General features: G+C 36.7%; 1 protein-coding gene across 1 annotated transcript in view; it reads right to left on the reverse strand.

Moving 5' to 3' along the window:
- Positions 1–23,454, reverse strand: part of ALMS1 (ALMS1 centrosome and basal body associated protein) — a 215,567-nt gene that overhangs the window by 162,510 nt on the left and 29,603 nt on the right. The window contains exons 3-8 of the mRNA XM_038561747.1: positions 16,260–16,455; positions 12,008–12,125; positions 10,346–10,818; positions 8,673–8,791; positions 8,418–8,567; positions 2,680–2,839 (exon numbers count right to left, since the gene is read on the reverse strand). Coding sequence (XP_038417675.1) covers positions 2,680–2,839; positions 8,418–8,567; positions 8,673–8,791; positions 10,346–10,818; positions 12,008–12,125; positions 16,260–16,455 — 1,216 coding nt within the window. The remainder of the gene's footprint in view (positions 1–2,679; positions 2,840–8,417; positions 8,568–8,672; positions 8,792–10,345; positions 10,819–12,007; positions 12,126–16,259; positions 16,456–23,454) is intronic.

Raw genomic sequence — 23,454 nt, forward strand, 5'->3', positions numbered from 1 at the left:
AAATAATAAATAAATAAATAAAAATAAAAAAGGAGTGTCAGGATGCCTGGGTGGCTCAGTGGTTGAGCGTCTGCCTTTGGCTCAGGGCATGATCCCGGACACCGAGGATCAAGTCCCATGTCAGGCCTGTTTCTGCAGGAGCCTGCTTCTCCCTCTGCCTGTGTCTCTGACTCTCTCTCTCTGTGACTCTCATGAATAAATAAATAAAATCTTTAAGATAAAAAAATAAATAAAAATTAAAAAATAAAACAGAGTGTCAACAGAAACCAAAAGACAACAGGAGAGAAAAAACAAGGACATCAAAGGAAATTTTAGTGTCTGACAACAATTACAGCAAACAATTAAACAGCCTAACTTCTAGCCAGTAAACTCAAAACCTCACACCAAAGGCCTATTTACCTCACTTCTTTTTACCTAATACATCATGCCCAGTGGTTTTGTTCTTTTTAAAAAGGATTTTTATTTATTTATTCATGAGAGACACACAGAGAGAGGCAGAGACATAGGCAGAGGGGGAAGCAGGCTCCCTGCAGGGAGCCCAATGCGGGACTCATCCCAGGATCCCTCGATCATATCCAGAGCCAAAGGCTCTCAACCACAGAGCCACCCATGTGCCCCCATCATGCCCAGTGTTGAACAAAAAATTACAAGGCATGTTATAAGGCAAAAAAACAGTCTGAAGAGACTAAGTAATATAAGCAGAGGGAAGGAAACTCAAAGAATCAAAAAGAAATGACAGAAGTCAAAAAACAGTGTAACAGAAATGAAGGATGCTTTTGATGGGCTCATCAATAGGCTGGATATACCAAAGAATGAATCAGTGAATTTTAAGGTACGTCAACAGAAACTTGCCAAACTGAAATGTAAAGTGGGGAAAAAAGAGAAAAAAGAGAAAAAAGAAAAAAAAAAAAAAAAAAAACAGAATAGAACAGAATATCCAGAATTTTAGGACAATTTCAAAGGATGTAAAGGCAAAAGCAGGGTGATACAGATTACAACTTGAGAATTCTTTATCAAGCCATGCTATAATCATTAAAAGAGAGAGCCCCCAAGAAGACATATTTAGACACGGTGCCCTTATCAAATCCTACGGTAGTCCTCCTCTCACCTCTGAGACCAGGCCAGACATGACCTGAGACTCTCAAATAATTCTGACATCAAAATTATTTCTGATACATTTAAACAATTAGATACAGTGATTTCAACTATGCTCATCACTAAAATCCCTGGTCCAGACAAAAGCAAATAATCTCCTGCCCCCACATTCTATTACTGCTCTGTCTTCTTACCTTGGTTCTTCCCAAGATTTACTCCTCCCCTCTCAACCTTTCTCCTGTGCTCTTTGAAACCTTTGTGCTATTTAGTAATGTCTCACATACTGCCCTTGCAGCCCTCTTCCACATATTCTCTAGAAACAAGGAGAGATGGAAGTGACATTTAACTACTTCTCACAATGATTTATCATTATTTTCCATATTTCTCAAATAAAAATAAATGAAACCTCCTTTTTGAGGTTTAGGCCACACACAAGCTTCTCTACCATCCCCCACTATCACTTTCTCCTTGCAACTCCCAGTTCCTCCTGTTTTGTGAAGACTTCAAGGACTGGGTTCACAGATTTCCCTTAACATCAAATCCCATATTAACCAGAAGATAATTAAACATAGTTAACTAAGCCAATAAGATAGCTTCAAAATCACAATTTGTTTTCTACCCTATTGATCTTTATTCAATTTCTACTATCCAATCCCAAGGCCATACAATGGATCTAATCACCCTTCAAACTGATCTAAATTTAAATTTAAAACAAATCCCCATTTAAATGTACCACTTCAATCTGACCAAAATTACCCATTACTCTAGCTCTCTCCATAAGTTATATCCACATGATCTATTCAACTTCATAAATAAACCTCCGTCCCTTCTATTTTCTCCAACTAATAATTCTTGTGGTTTCTCTTCTTTCTCTATTCAGGCTAAAACCAACAGGTGATCAACTCTTACTGATACCCTTCCACTGCTTTCCATCCACCATATCCACGTGGCCACTCAACAAATCCCTCAACCAAGGATCAATCCTATAACTCATTTTCTGTAGTCCTGAGTTTTAATAGAGAAAAACCAGATTCCATTAAGGCTGGTAACATTACAAAATTATCTCCAATCTCAGCTGACTTCTCAGAACGACCTGCCAATTCTTTTGCTAGTTCTTGGTCAGCTGCAACTCCTACTTAGTAACCTAAATTCTGAGCCTGCACCAAGCTACTCTCCTCAAACCCCCTAACCCTCCTTTACCACTCACTACCTCTCCTTCAGCAGATAATCTTGTTTTCTACCTCAGAACTGATCTCTCAGTTTCCTCTCTACAAACTTATTTGGATCTACTCTTCTCCTTTTCTGTTCCATTAATTTCTTTTTTCCCTTCAAGTCACAGAATGGAATACAGAAATAATAAACTGACTCTAATATCAGACTCCTCATGTAATTGAGTTATAACATTGCCACAGAGAAGACAATGAAAAACCAAATGATTCATCTAATAAAATATCTGGGGATTTATAAATACATTTAATCCAAAATTAATATTATTACAGGAGTCTAAAAATAAAAAATTAGCCTTAGCAAGGTATTTTTAACAAGCTAGCCATAAGAACACCTAATATCTCCTTTTCTACATACCTGCTGAATGTTCGAGAGTCTTTTGCACAGTGTCAGGAGATACTCTCAACATTCTGAGATCTGAAGAGTGATACTCCAACTCTCTGGCTGGCTCATGAGGAATAAATGGAGGCAATATAGATGAAAAAGGCTGATTAATGTCCGTATTAGAATGACCTACCTATAAAAGGAGATTTAAAAAAATCAAAAAAATAGGATTAATTTTAGACTTCACCTTCACATTCATGAAAATGAATACTAAGCAGTTATACCAATTTCTTAAGATCATCTTCTCAACCATCCTAAATTCATATACAAGTCATATCTTGTTTGGTCAATTCTAGGAAGGCTCTACAAATTATTCTTAGGGTCTGGAAGTCTGCCTATATAGAATATTACAGATAGGAAGCCTAGAAGTTTGTTCCATATAAAAGTATGATCATTGAAGATTTTGAACTTTGGTATTACTCTTGACAAGTGCAAGAATTTTTTTTTTTTAAAGGAGAGGTATGTTGTCAAAAGTAAAGATGAAAGGAGGGAAGAGACAACAGGAATATTTTCAAGAAATCCACAAACGTTTAGAAAAAAAATTAAAGCATCAAAGAACTGGATCTATGATCAATTACCAAAATACTATGTCCTCAAACTTCTTTAAACAAAAGTAGTGGGAAATATAAACTGACAGTGAAGTAAAGGTTAAATGCTGAAAAAGAAGTTCTCAAAGATTCATCAGATCCCAGCAAGTACTTATTAGAAAAGAAATTAGAAACCATCATTGGTGATGTCAGTACATAAATATATAGAACTTTTCACCAGGTTCACATCATACTCTCATATAAAACAATATATTACTTTTAGGTTTCATTATTTTCCTAAAAATATTATTCCCTCTTTTTGATACTTCTCAGGGGAGAAAAAAATGTACCTAAGGATGAATTTGGTTCCATTCTCTTTTAGCAAGGTTTTTTCACTGTGTAGTAATGAACATTCTTAGAAGTTGGGATGGTATAAAAATAAATATTCTACTTCTACTGCCCTGGTCTAGGTTTCTCTACACCAGTGGTTCTCAGGTGTGGAAGATTTTGCCCCCATCCATCTCTCCCTGACCAAGAAACATCTGGCAATGCCTGGAGACATTTTTCACTGTCATAACTTGGAGCATGGGGTAGAGGGAGGGTAGCCATTGGCATCTAGTGAGAAGCCAGGGATGTTGGTCAGCACCCTAAAAGGCACAAACAAGCCCCCCACAACAAAGAATTATCATATCCCAAAAGATAACAGTAAGAGAAATCCTGCTCTAAACAGAGCACAAAGTTCTTAATTTTCAATTATCCCATTCCTAAAGGAGACTTTTTTGCAGTACAGCTCATTAACTTATGTATTTGTGTGTGTGTGTGTGTGTGTGTGTGTGTGTGTCTCCCCCCAGGCACCTATGTGTATTTAATATCAGTTTTACTCTAGAACTTCCAAATGTAGGAAGAAAAAAGTTTCTATTCCAATCTTGACTTCAATAAAATTTCATTAATATTACTCAGCCATAAAAAAGAATGAAATCTGGCCACTTGCAACAACATGGATAGATTTGGAAGGTATAATGCTAAGTGAAATAAGTCAGAGAAAAACAAATATATTTCACTTATGTAGTATTTAAGAAACAAAACAAATGAACAAAGAAAAAAAAGAGACAAAACCAGACTCTTAATTACAGAGAACAAACTGATGGTTGGCAGAGGGCTGGGTAAAATAGGTGAAGGGAATTAAGAGTACACTTACCACCATCAGCAGTGAGTAATCTATAGAATTGCAAATGGACAATATTGTACACCTGAAACTAATATAACACTGTTAACTATACTGGAATTAAAATATAGAAATAAACAAAATTTCATTATATCAAAGCACTGAAACATAACAGATACTAGAGCAAGTAATACAAAAGAAAATGTAGGGCACCTGGGTGGCTCAGTCAGTTACGTGTCTGCCTTTGGCTCAGGTCATGATCTCAGGGTCCTGGGATCAAATCCCACATTGGGCTCCCTGCTCAGAAGGGAGCCTACTCCCTCTCTCTCCCTCTCCACCCCACCGCTTATGCTCTAATAAAGAAATGAAATCTTTAAAAAAAAGAAATGAAAACATACAGTGAAAAAGATGAGAAGAATTTAAGAGATCACCAGATCTTCATTACTAATTGAAACAGGAGAAATCAGGAGGAAAAAATGAAAATTGGTTTATCTCCCAGTTTTTAATCAATAATGAATCAAAGATGATGAAGACACCAAGAAATGTTAACTTCTCTATAAGAATTAAGAAAATCTACAAGTCTGATTTCATAAAAAAAAGTTTGAGTTCTTTTGATATAGGCAAGTTGCATCTAAGGTGATGGAAAATTTTATGCAAGATAGCATTCAGGTCTAGGTCTACCTCAATAGAAATATTAGGATCTAAAAACGGATGGGATAATCATCACATGGAAAAAAGCATTTAAACCTTGAGAGGAGGGGTACCTGGATGGCTCAGTGGTTGAGTGTCTGCCTTCAGCCCAGGTCATGATCCTGGGGTCCTTGGATGAGTCCTACATCGGGCTCCCAGTATGGAGCCTGCTTCTCCCCCTGCCTATGTGTCTGTCTCTCTCTGTGTGTCTTTCATTAATAAGTAAATAAAACCTTAAAAAAAATAATAAACCTTGAGAGGAAATTAGGTACTTGGTGGAAGAGGTAGAACCAACAAAACAAAAAGAAATCGAAAAAGTAAATCTTAAATAATATTTAGTTACATGGCCAAAATAAGGAGTACTAAAACAGTATTTTAACACAAAAGCTAAAAGAATGTAATATGCTGCTACCAGGAACAAGGAAAGAGAAACACAGGAGTAATAATGATAGGAGAAAACTCCTGGTGAGGGCCTAGGAGTCTAGTTTCTGTAAAGTGAAGAGAACTAATAGCCAGGCAGTACTATATACCCTACCCCACTCAATATAACAATGCATGAGGCTGATTGTTACTATTCTTATTTCTTTATGCAGATGAGTAGAATAATCCTCCAAAGTCATCTGCCAAATGCATGAGGCTGAAAAATAATTGAACAAGGTTTTGACTCCAAATCTCTACACTCTTTTCATAACCCCAAGCTACATCATATATAAGTAGCTGCCAAAATAATCATTTAGAGAAATGATGATTAGGTACCAAAGTAAGGCAAACAAGTATAAATGAGTCTTCTGAGACACAGATGAGAATAAGAAAGAAACCAAGGAACAAACAAGCCCTCCAAGGGCAAGCTGAGCCGTGTAGGAAGATTACTGGCTCGTTGTTTCCCTAATACTGGCATTACAACTTGCAGACCACAGAATGGAGGTAAGAGTGAAAGATAATACATGGAACATCCTCCCTAAACTGAAAAAATATACTTAGGGCTATAGCTAGGGGCAAATAAAACCTGGAATACTGGTCAGAGTTAACCTTAGCACATCACTATTAACTGAATATGTATCTACATTTCTTTAAATATATGTGTATAAAAAGCTGATGTAAGTTACATAAGTGATCTATCAAAAAAATGAGAAACTCTAAGTTTAAAATTGATCATACTTGTTTCTCATTCTTATTGAAATTCACTTTGACCAATTCCCTTCAAAATTTTCACTCTTGCCAAAATAATGCAAAATCCTGGCTTTGCTTTCACTGAAGAATAGTTAAACAGGAAGGCAGTTTATTGTATAGTATGGTTAAATACATAGATAAGGTTAGTTTCAAGTACTAGCTCCCCTACTTCCTCAATAATAATAAGCAAGTTCCATTATTAACCCTCTAAATATCAATTGTAAAATCAGGATGATAATAACCCCCAATAATCCTATCTCATAGGATTGACCAAAGGACTAAATGAATTGATGTATATAAATAAATCTCTTAGCATAGTATTTGAGCACACAGTGTTAGCTATCATTTTCATCCCCATTGTTAAGAGAATGAAAATTAGAATTAAACAATGCCAACTTTAGAACATTAAAGAAAATAAAACTAACCTCACAGTTCTCTGTATTTCAATTTTTAATATGTTCAATAATTATAAATAAATTATTTTAATTATAAAGGATTAAATAATTATAAATAAATAATTTGTTTCCTTTTATAAATAAAAGGAAAAGTTTATCTCAATATCATTGTTCATTTTCTCTAATCAACTGCCTAAACCTAAATATTTAAAAATGACTGCAACCCAAACTAGCAGCTTACCAATGACAAAGTAAAGTTACACATGGGGAAACAGGAAAGGAAAGTAACATTAAGTATACATCATCTATTGTATAGCTGTATAAAATGACTAGTATAATATAAAGATACAAGGATATATTATAAAGAAGCTGACCATATCAGACAAAAGAGAATGGGCAATGGAACCAAAGGAACATTAAAGCCCAGATATCCAAGGATCCAAACAAATGAAGTCTTGTATAAAAGAAAGGCTAACACAGAATTTTTATAACACCTCAGTTTTCTAGTACACACACACAATAATAATGATATAAATGGAAGGAATGTGTATATACATAGATATGTCACTCATTTGGGAGAGAGGAAGTTAGTTATCTTTGAGGACACTAACTAGTGTGGATATTAAGACTCTCAGTATCCTTCCTGGGCAAACATTGGTTCTGAAATTTTCAAAATTCCTTCAAAGTCAAATCTTTCAGGACACCTGGGTGGCTCAGCGGTTGAGCGTCTGCCTTTGGTTCAGGGCGTGACCCCAGAGTCCCCGGATAGAGTCTCACATCGGATCGAGTCCCACATCGGGCTTCTGACATGGAGCCTGTTTCTCCTCCCTCTGCCTCTCTCTTTCTCTGTTTCATGAATAAATAAATAAAATCTTTAAAAAAAAAAAAAAAAAAAAAAAAGTCGGGCAGCCCCGGTGGCACAGCGGTTTAGCACCGCCTGCAGCCCAGGGCGTGATCCTGGAGACCTGGGATGGAGTCCCACATCAGGCTCTCTGTATGCTGCCTGCTTCTCCCTCTGCCTGTGTCTCTGCCTCTCTCTCTCTCTCTGTTTCTATGAATAAATAAATAAAATCTTTAAAAATATATATTTAAAAAAAAAGTCAGGGATCCCTGGGTGGCGCAGCGGTTTGGCGCCTGCCTTTGGGCCAGGGCGCGATCCTGGAGACCCGGGATCGAATCCCACATCAGGCTCCCGGTGCATGGAGCCTGCTTCTCCCTCTGCCTGTGTCTCTGCCTCTCTCTCTCTCTGTGACTATCATAAATAAATATAAAAAAATTTAAAAAAATTAAAAAAAATAAAAAATAAAAAAGTCAAATCTTTCAGGAGCTTCTAAAAAAAATATTTAAATATTCCAGGGTCTATTCCAATGCTTATAAATTGAAGACAGAGTAAAAAAAAATGTACAATTGACTATGTCTACCAGTGAGCCTAATCTTAACACTGTCCAAAGGTTCTTGCTGGCACAACCAGGAAGAGTTAGCATGTCTCCAGATAAAAAAATGCCTGGGAGCTCCAAAGGATGGCCTTTTCCAAGATACCACAGAACTCACTAAATCTTATGGTCTCTGAAACACAAATATTTCTCTTATGCAAACCCCTAACAAATTAATGGAGTATATATATTCTTGGATATCAGTTGAAACTAAGTTGTAAGTTGCATGTTGGTATTAGAGGATAGAAATAGGCCCTTTACTTTCATCCCCATTTTTCAACTAAAATATTCTTTCCCCACCCCACAAGAAATGCCAGACAGAAAAACTTACGGGCTCTTCAAAATCACTCTCTTCCTTAGATGGCAGTTGTAAGTCAGATTCCCAGTCCAGGGAGCTGTCACAAACCTCTAGATCATCAAGCACATTTTTTAAACTTGCTAGCTCAATGCATTCACTAGTCAAGTCACCTTGTTCACATATCTGGGCAATAGTAGAAAGTAAAATAAAAACAAGTTAATAACACATTTTCCTGAAATAGTACTGGAAAAGACCACATTCCCCAACTATCATTTCATTGTGTCTCACCTCTCTTTGTAGATCATCAACTCTTGTACTGCATACAACAGCATTCTCATCTAGGTTACAGCATTCAGTATCATCATCTAGAGTATAGGTGCCAGATTCAGCCTTCCCCTGCAGGCCCTCTATAAAATAGGAGTCATTTTGCATAATTGTATGTATGGTAAAACTGGACTTGTCTCCCATAGGCCAAGGAATTTTACCTTGGCCTGCATCAGCTTTCAGCAAAGTCCCTTGACTGACTATAATTAAAGATGCATTACTGGTCACTGGTAAAGTACCTTGTGACTTTGCATCATATGTCACCAAGTTTGCTGAAAAGCTGCTTCCCACAACTGCAGATGGACCTTCAAATATGTTACTAGAGTTTACATTCTTACCCAAAATATAGTTTGAGGAATCGGCAACTTCTTCAAATCTTCTTAAATCTTGTAAAACCAAAGAATCTGAAGTCGATACTTTCATTGGATAAAAAATGTTTGAAGATCCTACCTTCTCTGCAAGGTCAAGAGCAGGAACAGACTTTATCTTCCCAATGGGAAGAAATGGTTCATTGTCTAGATCACACTGAAATAAAGCTGACTGTGCTTTGCCAAGACCAACAGCCTGGCTGTGAGATTTTTCACTTAAAGAAGCAGATGACTTAAACTCTGGAATAAGAGAAAGTGGCTTAATGAACATTTCCTGAGGAGCACTGGGGAGTGATTTTAAATTAAGAGGCCAATACAGGGAGCTATTATCACCATTAACTTTTTTATGCAACAATGGTTTTGAAGCCTCTAATTCAAACACCCCAGGAGGAGATTGATAACATGGATGACTAAGCTCATCAAAGAAAGAGTTTTCATTGTTATAATTTAATAGGGAAAGATGTGGATTTTTTGGTTCCCTTTCTTGGCTGTCATTTACTAAAAACTTACTGATGTCAGTTTGGATTTCATTTACTGTATTCTCTTTCTTGGAAGGCTCAATAGAGGCAATTACTACCTCAAAGGCTACGTTTTCAGAAGCATCAACACTTTTTCCACCAAAAACACAAGTGGCCCTTTGGTTTCCTTCCTCTTGAAAATACAGTCGTTCTGATATCTGATCCAAGGTGGATTTAATAGTCTGAAGAGGAACACCAGAAACCTCCATCTGAGAGGTACCATGTCCACTAGAGTGTATATGTATTTCTGAAACTTTTACAGAATTACCAGGAACTACAATATTCTCACAATACTGTATTTCTGAAGATCTGGGATGCACCTCTGAAAATACTAAAGCACTTCTATTCTCCTTTAGTTCAAAACCTTGCGACAATTCTTTCCCCAGACCTTCTTCATTTCTTTCATACCCCTCCAAAGAATTCATCACTTCTTTCACCTCATTCTCAGCTGGAGCCCTTACATAAACACTCTCAAAATAATGACCGTGAGCTGTCAAGGGAATGCCCTTTCCTCTACTTTCCAAGAGACAATGCAGGAAAGAATGTGACATTTTGTTATTAAAATGAGGAGCAACTTCATGCGGAAAGGAAACATGGCCCTTACTGATCACACATGTTTCTGGACGGTGTGAAGCTTGGTATTTGCTCCATGGCATATATGCAAAAGGGGCACTAAAATTGTCACTTCCCTTAGGAATTGTATTTTTATCAACTGTGTCGAAAGAATCTGCATAAGAATGATGATCCTTACTGGTTAAATATTTTTCTGACTGCTGTAAAGCTTTCTGTTTCCAAAACTGCACATACGAACAAGAAGCATCAAAACTGTCACTTCCTTCAGGAGTCATGTATTCATCACTTGTATAAGATGAGGTTGAAACAGAAGCTTGACCTTCATCAGTTAAACTGGTTTCTGGCTCCTGAACTTCTTGTGTCTTCCATGTCATATAGGAACAAAGAGCATCATAACTATCAAAGTCTTTGGGGGTTTTCAGTTCATCGACTGTATCAGACGAAATAGTCTCTTCTTTAGTCCCTTGTTCAAGAGGTAAAAAAGAGTGCTGAGACTCAACAGCTGTACTAGCTATAAGTGAGTGCTGAGATACAGTAATACAACTGTTACCTAAGTCTGAAGCTACTTCTGAGGCTGCCTGGAATAAAGCTTCACTAACTTCCGACGGCCGAGAAAACCATTCAGTATCTTCAGACTTACCAGGAATTCCCCTGAAAATATACAGTTAAAAATAAATAAATAAAATGTTTAAGACATTTTTTTAAATACTAACATGAAAAATACAAAACTGATATGTCACTGAAATCAACATTATTTGAAAAGTATGCTGAAAAAGCAAAGTTCTAATTTCAAATTCCCTTAAAGTGGTTAGTGACTGAACAAGGCAAATTTTTTCTGAACAGAAGATGAACAGAAGACTCCCATCCTATGACCCTGATATTTTCTCAGCCTTCTCCTAAAATATTACCAAAAAATAGGAATATTTTCATACTGCCCCCAAAAAAAGATTAAATAAAAATACAAACTTTACTATTTAAAATGTTTACCACCTACCATAATTTAATACTTACTTAACTTTCACTAATTCTTTCACTAGTCATTTATTGTGCTCTTGAAAACCTCTTAAGAAATGATCTACTCAGGGGATCCCTGAGTGGCTCAGTGGGTTTAGCACCTGCCTTCGGCCTGGGGCATGATCCTGGAGTCTCGGGATCGAGTCCCACATCAGGCTCCCTCCATGGAGCTTGCTTCTCCCTCTGCCTGTGTCTCTGCCTCTCTTGCTCTCTCTCTCTCTCTCTGTGTGTCTCTTGTGAATAAATAAATAAATAAAATCTTAAAAAAAAATGATCTACTCCTAAAACACAACAGTCATCTATTGGTTGTCTATTATATACAGAACATTTTTTCATAAAGGTAATTTTAAGGTAATACATAGTAGAAAGGCAAAGGTTTTTATTCTGTAAACCTCTATAGCTTTTTTTAATGTTTTTATCTGAGTGTGGTTGACATACATTATCACATTAGATTCAAGCATACCATACCATACTTGTCATGGTGAGCACTGCACAATTAATAGAATCGTTAAATCACTATGCTGTGCACCTGAAACTAACATAACATTATATGTCAACTATTCTTCAAAAATAAACTATGCCTGAAATACTAAAATACATTAAAAATTATTTTTAAATAAACTACAGTTATCTAGCTCATTTTTACATATATGTTACTATGCCATATTAATATGCATCATGTCTTAACTTAGGGCCTTGTTACCGTCTGAGTGTGTGCTGAGACTCCAAACCCTCACCTCAGCCTGAAGCCATTAATATTAGAAACAACTTAGAATAAGAAAAGAGTAGAAAGGTTACATGCAAATAAAAAAATAAATTGTCCTACCTCAGAGGTACAAATTCTAGTTCACTGGGTTGAAATAAGGAATCAGACTCAAACTCTTGATCTTGTGTCAAGCATGTCAGCAAAGGCAAATCAGGAGAAGCAAAGTTGTCTTGTATGACTGCAAAGTTTCAAGTATAAAAATGTTGGGAATGCTGAAAGTTAATTGCTTAGCTTACTTATGTAATACTTTATAGAATCTAACGCTGCCATCTGAAAGTTTCTAGAAGCATCAGAATGATAACATAACAGCAGCAGCAGCAACTACCATTTATTTATTCACAGCCTGAAAAATTTCAGGCACTTAACATACAATATTTTAATGATAACCCTGAAGGATAGGTATTATTATACCATCTTACAGATGAGGAAACATGATTATAAAATTTAAGAAATATTAATTTGCCCACATTCAAATAGCTTAAAGGCCAGAGTAAGAAATGAACCTAAATACTCTAATTTCTTAGCAAATGCTCTTAACTATTATGTTGAAAATGTAGTCCACAGGTTCCTGGGCATCCCTAAAACATGCTTAGGAAGTGCCTAGAGTCAAAATTATATTCAAAACAACATTAAGGGAATCCCTCCTGGGTGGCTCAGTGGTTTAGCGCCTGCCTTCGGCCCAGGGCATGATCCTGAGGTCCCGGGATCGAGTTCCACGTTGGGCTCCCTGCATACAGCCTGCTTCTCCCTCTGCCTGTGTCTCTGCCCGACCCCCCTCTCCCTCTCTGTGTCTCTCATGAATAAATAAATAAAATCTTAAAAAAAAATAACATTAAGATGCCATTTGCCTTATTCATTCTCATTCTCTCACAAGTTTTATGTAGAATTTTCCAGAAGCTACATCATCTATGAAATAGCAACATATTGAATGCAGAAGCAGGTATCAGAATCTACCTGTATTCTATTTGGTCAAACATTATAGAGATTTTTTTCTTAAGTAAAATAATGCTACTCTTCTAAATATTTTTGTTTTGGAAAATAGCTATTTTTCTTTTAAAAATATTTAATTTGGGATGCCAAATTAAATCTTGGTGGCTCAGTGGTTGAGCACCTGCCTTCAGCTCAGGTCATGATCTTGGAACCTGGGATCAAGTCCCATACATCAGGCTCCCTTCAGGGAGCCTGCTTCTCCCTCTGCCTGTGTCTCTGCCTCTCTCTCTGTATCTCTCATGAATAAATAAATCTTTAAAATATACATATTATATATATGTAACTTATGTTAACATACCATGGAGTTGTTATCTGTGTCTCTGCCCCTCTGTATCTCTCATGAATAAATAAATCTTTAAAATATATATATTATATATATGTAACTTATATTAACATACCATGCAGTTGTTATTTTTTAATGAGTTAATAAATATTTTGTAAATTTCTAATATGGGAAATAGTATTAACCCACATAAACAAAAGCTCTTTGAAGTCCTTGGTACATTTAAAGTATGTGACCAAAGAGTTTGAGAATGCTGATTTAAAGGAAAAATAATTCTTGTGGATTCCTACACATTAACTTAAATAATTCTTATTATATGTGCCTAAATGTGGACAAACTAGGTATAAACTCATTATTTATACCATTTACATAACTATAAAACAAAAAATATTAATAGAAATAAACTATAAAACCAACAGCATTCTATCTAATATTAATTCAATTGAATAGGTGATGTTTTACTAAAACTAAACTGTTCTTTCACTATGAATCTAATACCGTTCCTACAATATACTTTCTGGATTTCAGCATGTCTGTAATACTGCACTGCACACCGTCCCTATCATAACTGTCATACTCTTGTTTTAATCTTTAGTCTGTATGCTTAGACTGTCAACTCCACATCCACTTTATTCACAGCTGTATCCACAGTGCCTAGCAAAGAGACCAATTTATCCCTCAATGACTGTATTCATGCATAACAAAACAATCATGAAATGTGCTCTAGCTATCAGATCAGGGATCTCCTCTAATAATTAAAAATGTTTATCTACAGTAAATGGGAAGCTGGAGTTAGAAAACTTCACCTAGAAAACATTTTAGAAGCCACATCACACAATCTCCTACCCAACGTTGCAATTCTATTAGAGAATTTTGCTTGACATTTTGCAGTGTTGTAAAGCTCACTATTTTGGTATACAGTCTTTCCACTACTAAATGATTCTATTAGAAAGCTCTTTTTTTTTTTTTAAAGATTATTTATTCATGAGAGACACAGAGAGAGAGAGAAAGGCAGAGACACAGGCAGAGGGAGAAGAAGGCTCCATGCAAGGAGCCCCAAGTGGGACTCGATCCCAGGTCTCCAGGATCACACCCTGGGCTGAAAGCGGCGCTAAACCACTGGGCCACTGGGGCTGCCCTAGAAAGCTCGTTCTTATATCAAATTGAAAATGGCCTCCCTATAAGCTATGTATTCTCATTTTAACCTTTAGACTAAGAATTAGCAAACATTTTTAATAAAAGGTCAATTAATAAGTATTTTACACTTTGTTGATCACATATAGTCTCCATCACATATACTTCTTTGTTCTTACAATCCTTTAAAAATGCAAAAACTATTCTTAGGTCATGGTCAGTACAAAATCAGATCCTTGCTCTAGACCATTATAATACTCATCCCAAGGTACAGTTATTTTCCTGTTTACTAGGCTGTCTTCCCAAAAGTGGAAGTAGCTTTCATCATCTAAATATCCCTAGCAACAAACATACCATAGGCACTTAAGATATTTGTTAAACAAATGAATGAATGAAAGTTAAGCTCCTTCCTCTTTAGCTTGACAGCCCCTTAAACAACTTATCATAGCAAAGTCTTCTCTTTCATCTACTGTCATACTCATTTCCTCTCACAAACGAACTCCTGTGCTGGCAACATCTTTTTCTTTTTTTTTTTTTTTTTTTTTAGTTTTATTCATTCATTTATTTTAAAGAGAGAGCATGTGAGCATGGAGAGGGGCAGAGGGCAAAGCAGAAAATCCCAAGCAGTGTCCCCGCTGAGTATCCTACATCTGAGGAGACCCCAACTGGAGCCAAAATCAAAAGTCAGAAGCTCAACGGCCTGAGCCATCCAGGTGCCCCACTGTCTACATCTTTCTTAAAATGTGAAACTAAAATGGACTTTGATGATCCACATCATAAAATACATCGGCATCAGTATTTTGCTTTGGATAGCCTTGGCTTATGTTTGAAAAAATCTTGTGAATTAACACCACCTATTGTGATACTCCTCTACAAAACTCTGACAAACTAACATCATGGTTAAATCTCATTCCCCTGTCAAAGGTTAATTCTAATATATGTGGTTGTTTCATTTTCTTTCAATTAAAAAAAAAAAAAAAAAACTGAATAAAACAAAGAACAAAATAGTATTGTCTTAATTATCATTTAGGCATGAAAAAATTGAAATTACCACACTGGTTAAGCATTCTTCCACATCCACATGATCCAAAGTTATAATAGTACAATTCTATCTCCTACCTTGATAATCTGAAAGGCACTTAAAGTTTAGCTTTTGTAAAGAGCTAATAAATCAGTGCAATATTGAACAGAGGAAACCAGTAAGATCTACCTCAAACAAGTCATTTAACCTCTTTATCTTACTTTTGAGGTCTGAAAACTGAGAATAACATATGCCTTATCTAATTCTAAGAATCTAATAAAGTAAGCATAAACATTTGGGTTTTTTTTTTTAGGATCATGGAGTCTCCACTGCTAAGAGAAGTTGTCAAAGGATAATATATAGTCTACCCCAAGAAAAAAATCCACAAATTCAGGGCTGAGGAGGTATGCCCACTAGAGAGGAAGTTATCATCTTTCTATCTTCTGTGAGGAATAGGACATAATGAGGGGCAAGTGAACATTTAACATAACTAGACCAGTCAGCCAGTATGGAAAACCAAAAATAAGGTAAGACCTTTGACAATGGTTCTACAGAGCTCCTCAACTCAAGAAAGGATTTAGGGGCACCGGGGTTGTTCAGTCAGTTAAGTGTCACAGTAGAGAGACTGAGCCTCCTATCCGGCTCCATATTCACTGCTTCAGATTCTCTCTCCCTCTCCCTCTACTTCTCCGTATTCTTGCTCACCCACACTCATTCACACACATGCATACACACACGCATACACACACCTCTCTCTCTCAAATAAATAATCTTAAAAAAAAAGATAGAAAGAAAGAAAGGATTTAAACGCAGGACCTGAAGTCCCCCAAAAGTATTTTACAAATATGAGTTATTACTACTGGTTAAAAATAAAGAGTTATTACCTAGCAGTGGCGAACATAAGAGATCTCTCTTGGATTTCTTTACTTGATTTTCTGGTTGGGTCAGTATACCTTCCTCCACAGAGGGGAAGTCTGTCACTTCGGTCCCTTCCTCTCTCATATTAAACCTGGTCTGGGTTGTATCCAAAGTGTGGGAAGAGTCCATTTCTTGCGGAGGATAATGCCAAGATTCTGTTCTCTAAAACAATAATTTTGAAGGAAAATATGCTAAGTCATTAACTGAGTTACCATATACATTAGTACTTAGATTTAACTATCCACCCACTCATGTAGCATATAGTTTCCTATATGATGACATTCTCATCAGTGTTTAGAGAAAGTAAAACTACTCTTTCTGTATGGTTTTCACAATATTAATTAATTTTAGACCTCTTCCCATCATTATCCATCTTTTAATGTGTTATATCACTAGTGATTCTGTTATTCTTGAATATTCTCTTCACTGTAGCAATACATTTTTTTTTACATTTGGTTTTATTTGATGAAACTTTAGAATTATAATACTGAAAAACATTTTCCAAACCTAAAGTTGTAAAATGCTCTACACATGACCACTCTACTGAATTCTTAATTAGCTATACTGGTTTCTAATGGACTCGTGGCTCTTCTCATTGTGTAACATTATCACATAATCCAATGGTCTCTTTCAAGTGTTTACTCTTAGATTAGTGGCAAGATTCGAAGCAATGCTTCCCAAAGTATCTATAGGAAGGAACAATTTTTTCCTACTTCCAAATTTAACATTTTATTAAAATACTAATTAAAATTAGTAAGTTATAAGTCAATAAAAATAAAATAAAAAACTAAAAAAACTAGAAAATTAAATTTAATAGACACATAAGCCCAAAATATAAAACATAAATTTATTGCAATACCTGTGTCTCTGCCTCTGTGTCTCTCATGAATAAATAAAATCTTTAAAAAAATTTTTTAAATAAATAAATAATAAAATAAAAATAAAAAAGATGAAGGGTCAGTTTTAAAAATAATAATAAATAAATAAAATTTTAAAAAGCAAAGGCAATTGCAGTCATTGTGTGACTCTCACTATAACAAAACCTCTAGTCCCCAACTCATCTCTCAGACTCCTTAAGCATGGTTTGAGCCTGGTCCCATAGTTTATTACTCACTCCACAGAGACAGCTGTCTGTTGGCTCTCCTGCCTGCCCATCCTCTGGCCTCGTCAGATTACTCTAGCTCAACTTCAGTAATTCCTTAACCTCACTAGGACAATTATCCTATTACATTTACACTAGTCATCATTCCTTTCTTACCTGTATTTCCCTCTTTACCACTCTGAGAGTTCATTGTCATACTCATAACCACTGCCTTGCAAATATCTTTAACTTTCCTCCCCTTTTCTCCCACTACCATATTTGCCTGGTAAAAGCTCAGTTCTCTAGTTAAACATTCTCCTTATCCAAATCCAAGCAGCTGCACATTGCAGAGTAAAAAAACACAAACCCAAATGTCGTTTTCTTTAAATTGATGGCATTAAACTTCAAGGACACTCAGCATTGCATAGAAATCCTATTATATTTTCCTGGTGAATTGACTTGCTAAAATGACTACACTTTCTCTCCTCAGAACTACTGAACTCTCCTTCCTCGTTTCCAAATGATGACCTCATCTACTTCAATTAAGTGAATAGCAGGCAATGGAATTTTCTTATCTTCCTGTCAACAGATCTACAACCCTATACTCATCTTGTAACTTAAAAATAGTCTCTACCTATCAGAGGCCTTCCCATCTCATTCCATTCTTTTCAATGACTGCCTCCCTATTTGATTCTCCTGCTTTCATCATTCCTCTCCCCAAGTAAACATATTTATAATTTCCCACCATAAAATAAAATTTTAAAACGCCCTTAATTCAACATTCCTTTTCAGAGACACCTGGGTGGCTCAGTGGTTGAGCATCTGTCTTCGGCTCAGGGCGTGATCCTGATGTCTGGGATCCAGTCCCGCGTCAGGCTCCTTGCAGGGAACCTATTTTCCCTCTTCCTGTGTCTCCGCCTCTCTCTCTCTCTCTCTCTCTCTCTCTCTCTGTGTGTCTCTCATGAATAAATAAATAAGCTCTTTTTAAAAAAATTCCTTTTCTTCCTGCTTATTTTGGTTTTTTCCTTTTTTAAGTTTTTATTTAAGTCCCAGTTACTTAACACAGTGTAATATTAGTTTCAGGCGTACAATTAAGTGATTCAACACACGAACAACACCTGGTGCTGGTCACAAGATTCTGTAGATTTTGTTGCTATGTTTCTAGTACACAACGATTACTTGTTATACCTTTTTAATCAATATAAAAAGGCCCTCAAGGGATGCCTGGGTGGCTCAGCGGTTGAGCATCTGCCTTTGGCTCAGGGCATGATCCTGGAGTCCCAGGATCAAGTCCCACATCGGGCTTCCTGCATGGAGCTTGCTTCTCCCTCTGTCTCTGCCTCTCTCTCTCTCTCTCTCTCTCTCATGAATAAATAAATAAAATCTTTAAAAAGAAAAAAAAAAGGCCTTCAAATCCCTAATGTTTTTGATATAAATATATTCTGTTGGAGAAATAAAGATTAGAGATATAAATTTGGGATTTTTAAGTATACAGATATATTTAACCCCCCTGAATCTACATGAGAACCAAAACATCCCAACACTTCAAGCAGAAATCAAAAGCTCAAACGTGTACAGGGCCAGGGAAGTAACAGAAATGAGTAAAACTGCCTGGAATTAGAGAGTGATGGGACCTGTGGCCAAATATGCACTGCATACACACTTTAAAGTGTGTCCATTTCAAAAATTTTTAAATACCATGCCCCAATTTTTTTTTCTGAAAACCACATTTGGCCATTATTCAGGTCCATATCTTAGAACCTTCGATTTTGAGGTTGAACGGGGGAAGATAAAGCAGGAAAGGAAACAGAAGAGTAGAAAAAAAAAAAAAAATAGAAGCCATGAAAGGAAATGATTTTAAGAAGTTATGCAATGGTTAACAGTGTCAAATGCTATATATTGCACCTAAAATAAGGACAGAAAAGTTCTCAATGTATTCAGCTATACAAATGCTGGCAAAACTTGCTTTGGTCAGAACATAAAGTAGATTAAGTAAAATAATAAGTAGATCCTAACCAGTGATATAAAATACATATATTAAGAAGGAAAAAATATATAGTTGATACAACTGTCTATTTAGAAAGTCCTAGGGCATCTGGGTCGCTCAGCCAGTAAAGTGTACAACTCTTGATTTCAGCTCAGGTCATGATCTCAGGGTAGTGAAAATAAGCCCTGTAGGCTCTGTGCTGGCATGGAGCCTGCTTGGGATTTTCTCTTTCTCCCTCTCTCTCAAAAAAAAAAAAAAAAAAAAAAAAAAAAAAAAAAAGACCTATTACTAAAATCAGTAAATGTGACTTAAAAGGTCAATATAAGAAGTCATTTATATTTCTATATATTTGTGAATAGGAAATTGAAATTTGTAAAAACATCAGCATGATTAATTACACCTTAATAAAAGCAATGTTTGTTTATTTTTTTAAAGATTTATTTATTTATTCATGAGAGAGACAGACTGAGAAAGAGAGGCAGAGACACAAGCAGAGGGAGAAGCAGACTCCTCACAGGGAGCCCGGTGTGGGACTCAATCCCGGAACCTGCGATCACGACCTGAGCCAAAGGCAGGCGCCCAACCACCAAGCCACCCAGGCGTCCCTAAAAGCAATGTTTTTAAAAAAAGGTAACACAACATGTTAAGTTTGGTAAACCGAAGACAACAAAATACTGATGAAAAAACTAAACACTTAAATGAAACTGCAAGAACTGTTGTGTTGGTGGATTACAGAACTCAAATATTAAGGTGTCAATTCTCTCCAAACTGATGTATAGACTCAAGGCAATCTTAATCAAAATTCCAAGAGGCTTTTTTAATAGACATGCTGATTCTAAAATTTATATAGAAATTTGGGGGATCCCTGGGTGGCTTAGCAGTTTAGCACCTGCCTTCGGCCCAGGGCGTGATCCTGAAGTCCCAGGATCAAGTTCCGCATTGGGCTCCCTGCATGGAGCCTGCTTCTCCCTCTGCCTGTGTCTCTCTCTGTGTCCCTCATGAATAAATAAATAAAATTTTTTAAAAAATAATAAAATAAAATTTATATAGAAATTAAAAGAATAGAGCAAAAACAAAACCATTTTTCAAACAAGGAGCAAAGTGGGAGAACTCACACTACCTGATTTCAAGAGAGTACAAAAATTAAGAGTGCAGAATTGGTATGACAAGCCATCAATGGAATAAAGTCCAGAAATAGACCAACACATATATAATCTGTTTTTGATAAAGATGCCAAGGAAGCACTAGACAAAAAGACCGTATCTTCAGCTAATGGTGTTGGAATGACAAATATTCAAATGTAAAGAAATCAAGATGGACACTTACTTTATATCATATACAAAACCAATTCAAAATAGATCATAGAAATATAAAACCTAGAACTAGAAAACTTCAAAAACTGGTTCGAAACTGGGTTAAATTTTGACAACCTCTCTTCCCTCAACTATGGGACATTTAGCAATGTTTAGAGACATGTTTCATAGTTACAACATGAGAGAGTGCTACTGAATCTAGTGGGAAAAGGTCAAGGATGCTGCTAAACACCTTACAACATACAAGACAGCCCCATACAATGAGGAACTAAGTGACCCAAAATGTCAAAAGTGCCAAGGTTGAGAAACCTTCCAGATTTTCTAGGAAAAAATCTTTGTGACATAGGATTAGGACAAAATTTCTCAGAACACAATACAAAACATTGAAAAACAAAAGCTATACGCCAATTTCATCAAAATTAAAGCTTTTGCTCTTTAAAAGACAAAGAATTCAAAGAAAAACTATAGAGTAGGGGAAAAAAATATTTGCAAAACACATGTTTAGTAAACGACTTGTACCTAGAATTTATAAAGAAATTCCAAAATCAACAAATAGAACAAATCAGCCTTTAAAAATGGGGAAGAGGGATCCCTGGGTGGCGCAGTGGTTTGGCGCCTGCCTTTGGCCCAGGGCGCGATCCTGGAGACCCGGGATCGAATCCCACATCAGGCTCCCGGTGCATGGAGCCTGCTTCTCCCTCTGCCTGTGTCTCTGCCTCTCTCTCTCTCTCTCTCTCTCTTTCTCTGTGACTATCATAAATAAATACAAATTAAAAAAAAAAAAAAATGGGGAAGAGGGGCAGCCCGGGTGGCTCAGCGGTTTGGCGCTGCCTACGATCCAGGTTGTGACCCCGGAGACCCGGGATCAAGTCCCACGTCGGGCTCCCTTCATGGAGCCTGCTTCTCCCTCTGCCTGTGTCTCTGCCCCCTCCCCCGTCTCTCATGAATAAATAAATAAAATCTTTAAAAAAAATAAAAATTAAAAATTAAAAAATAACAATGAGGAAGAGGGACGCCTGGGTGGCTCAGTGGTTGAGCACCTGCCTTCGGCCCAGGGCGTGATCCTGGAGTCCCAGGATCAAGTCCCACATTGGGCTCCCTGCATGGGGCCTGCTTCTCCCTCTGCCCATGCTTCTGCCTCTCTGTCTCTCATGAATAAATAAAATTTAAAAAAAAAATGGGGAAGAGATTTTAAAAGACCCTACATTAAAGAAGAAACATGGGTGGCAAATAAGCACACAAAAAGATGTACAGGACAGCCCGGGTGGCTCAGCAGTTTAGCACTGCCTTCAGCCCAGGGTGTGATTCTGGAGACCCGGGATCGAGTCCCACGTCGGGTTCCCTGCATGGAGCCTGCTTCTCCCTCTGCTGTGTCTCTGCCTCTCTCTCTCTCTCTCTATCTCTCATGAATAAATAAATAAAATCTTAAAAAAAAAAAAAAAAGATGTACAATATCATTAGTCATTAGGAAAATGCATATTAAAACCACAATGAGCCTCTCTCTCTCTCTCTCTCTATCATAAATAAATAAAAAACTTAAAAAAAATTAAAACCACAATGAGACCCCATAATATACCTAGAATGGCTAAAACTTTTAAAACAAAAAAACTAACAATACCAAGAACCGGCAAGGATGCAAATCAACTAGAATTCTCATATATTGTGGAGGAAGACAAAATGGCATGGCCACTTTGGAAAACAGTTTAGTACTTTCTTACAACATTAAACATACAATTACTGTATCAGCCAGTAATCTCATTCCTAAGTATTTACCAAGAGAATGAAACCATTTGTCTACAAAAATTTGCACCTGTATGGAATACTACTCAGCAATAAAAAAATTAAAAAGAACTTCTGAGTCACATAATAATATGGATAAATCTCAAAAGCATGTGTTAAGTAAAAGAAGCCAGATTCGAAAGCCTATATACTTTAATTTTGAAAAGGCAAAACTATAGGGACAGAAATCAGATCAGTAGTTGCCAGGGACTAAGGATGGGGGAGACGACTGATTACAGTGAGGTACAAGAGAACTTTTGGGGAGTGACAGCAACCTTGTATATCTCAAATGTGGTACTGGTTATGACTGCATATATCTCTCAAAGCTCATCAAACTGTATACCTAAAAAAGCGAAGTTTGCTGTGATAAAATTATACATCAATGAGGTTAACATAGCAGGAAATGAAGAAAATTCTTAAAAATTTCATTTAATGAACAGGGAGCAGAGTATTAAACCAAACAGCTAGGGATGAGACATTTGTACTCAAGTTGCTGGAGGTGACATGGTCTAGACTGTGACTACAGGATGGGTACCCCTAGTAGGGGTAAAAGTTTAGGAGGAGAAGTGGAGGAAAAGATCTCTGTAGGTTAGATCAAAGATCCAGGAGTTTTAGGCACTAGATGGGTAATGTAAGCTGAAGTGAAAGAAACTGAGAACAGTGTAGCAAGAGCTATATTTTCAGTGAATTAAGAGAGGTAACTCAGAAAACAGCAACAAAGATGAATGAACCAAATAACAAGGAGAAGGGGGCACCTGGGTGGCTCGGTGGTTGAGCATCTGCCTTTGGCTCATTGTCATGATCCTGGGGTCTTGGGATCGAGTTCTGCTATCAGGCTCCCTGCAGGGAGCCAGCTTCTCCCTCTGCCTATGTCTCTGCCTCTCTGTCTCTCATGAATAAACAAATAATTTTTAAAAACCAAAAAAAACAAGGAGAAAAAGGGGGGAAATGAGAAAGTGGCATAATGTTCCAGCTATGCTGAGGAACCCAGGCATGAAGGC

This window comes from Canis lupus, chromosome 17 (genome assembly GCF_011100685.1).
Source record: "Canis lupus familiaris isolate Mischka breed German Shepherd chromosome 17, alternate assembly UU_Cfam_GSD_1.0, whole genome shotgun sequence".
Taxonomy (NCBI): Eukaryota; Metazoa; Chordata; class Mammalia; order Carnivora; family Canidae; genus Canis; species Canis lupus.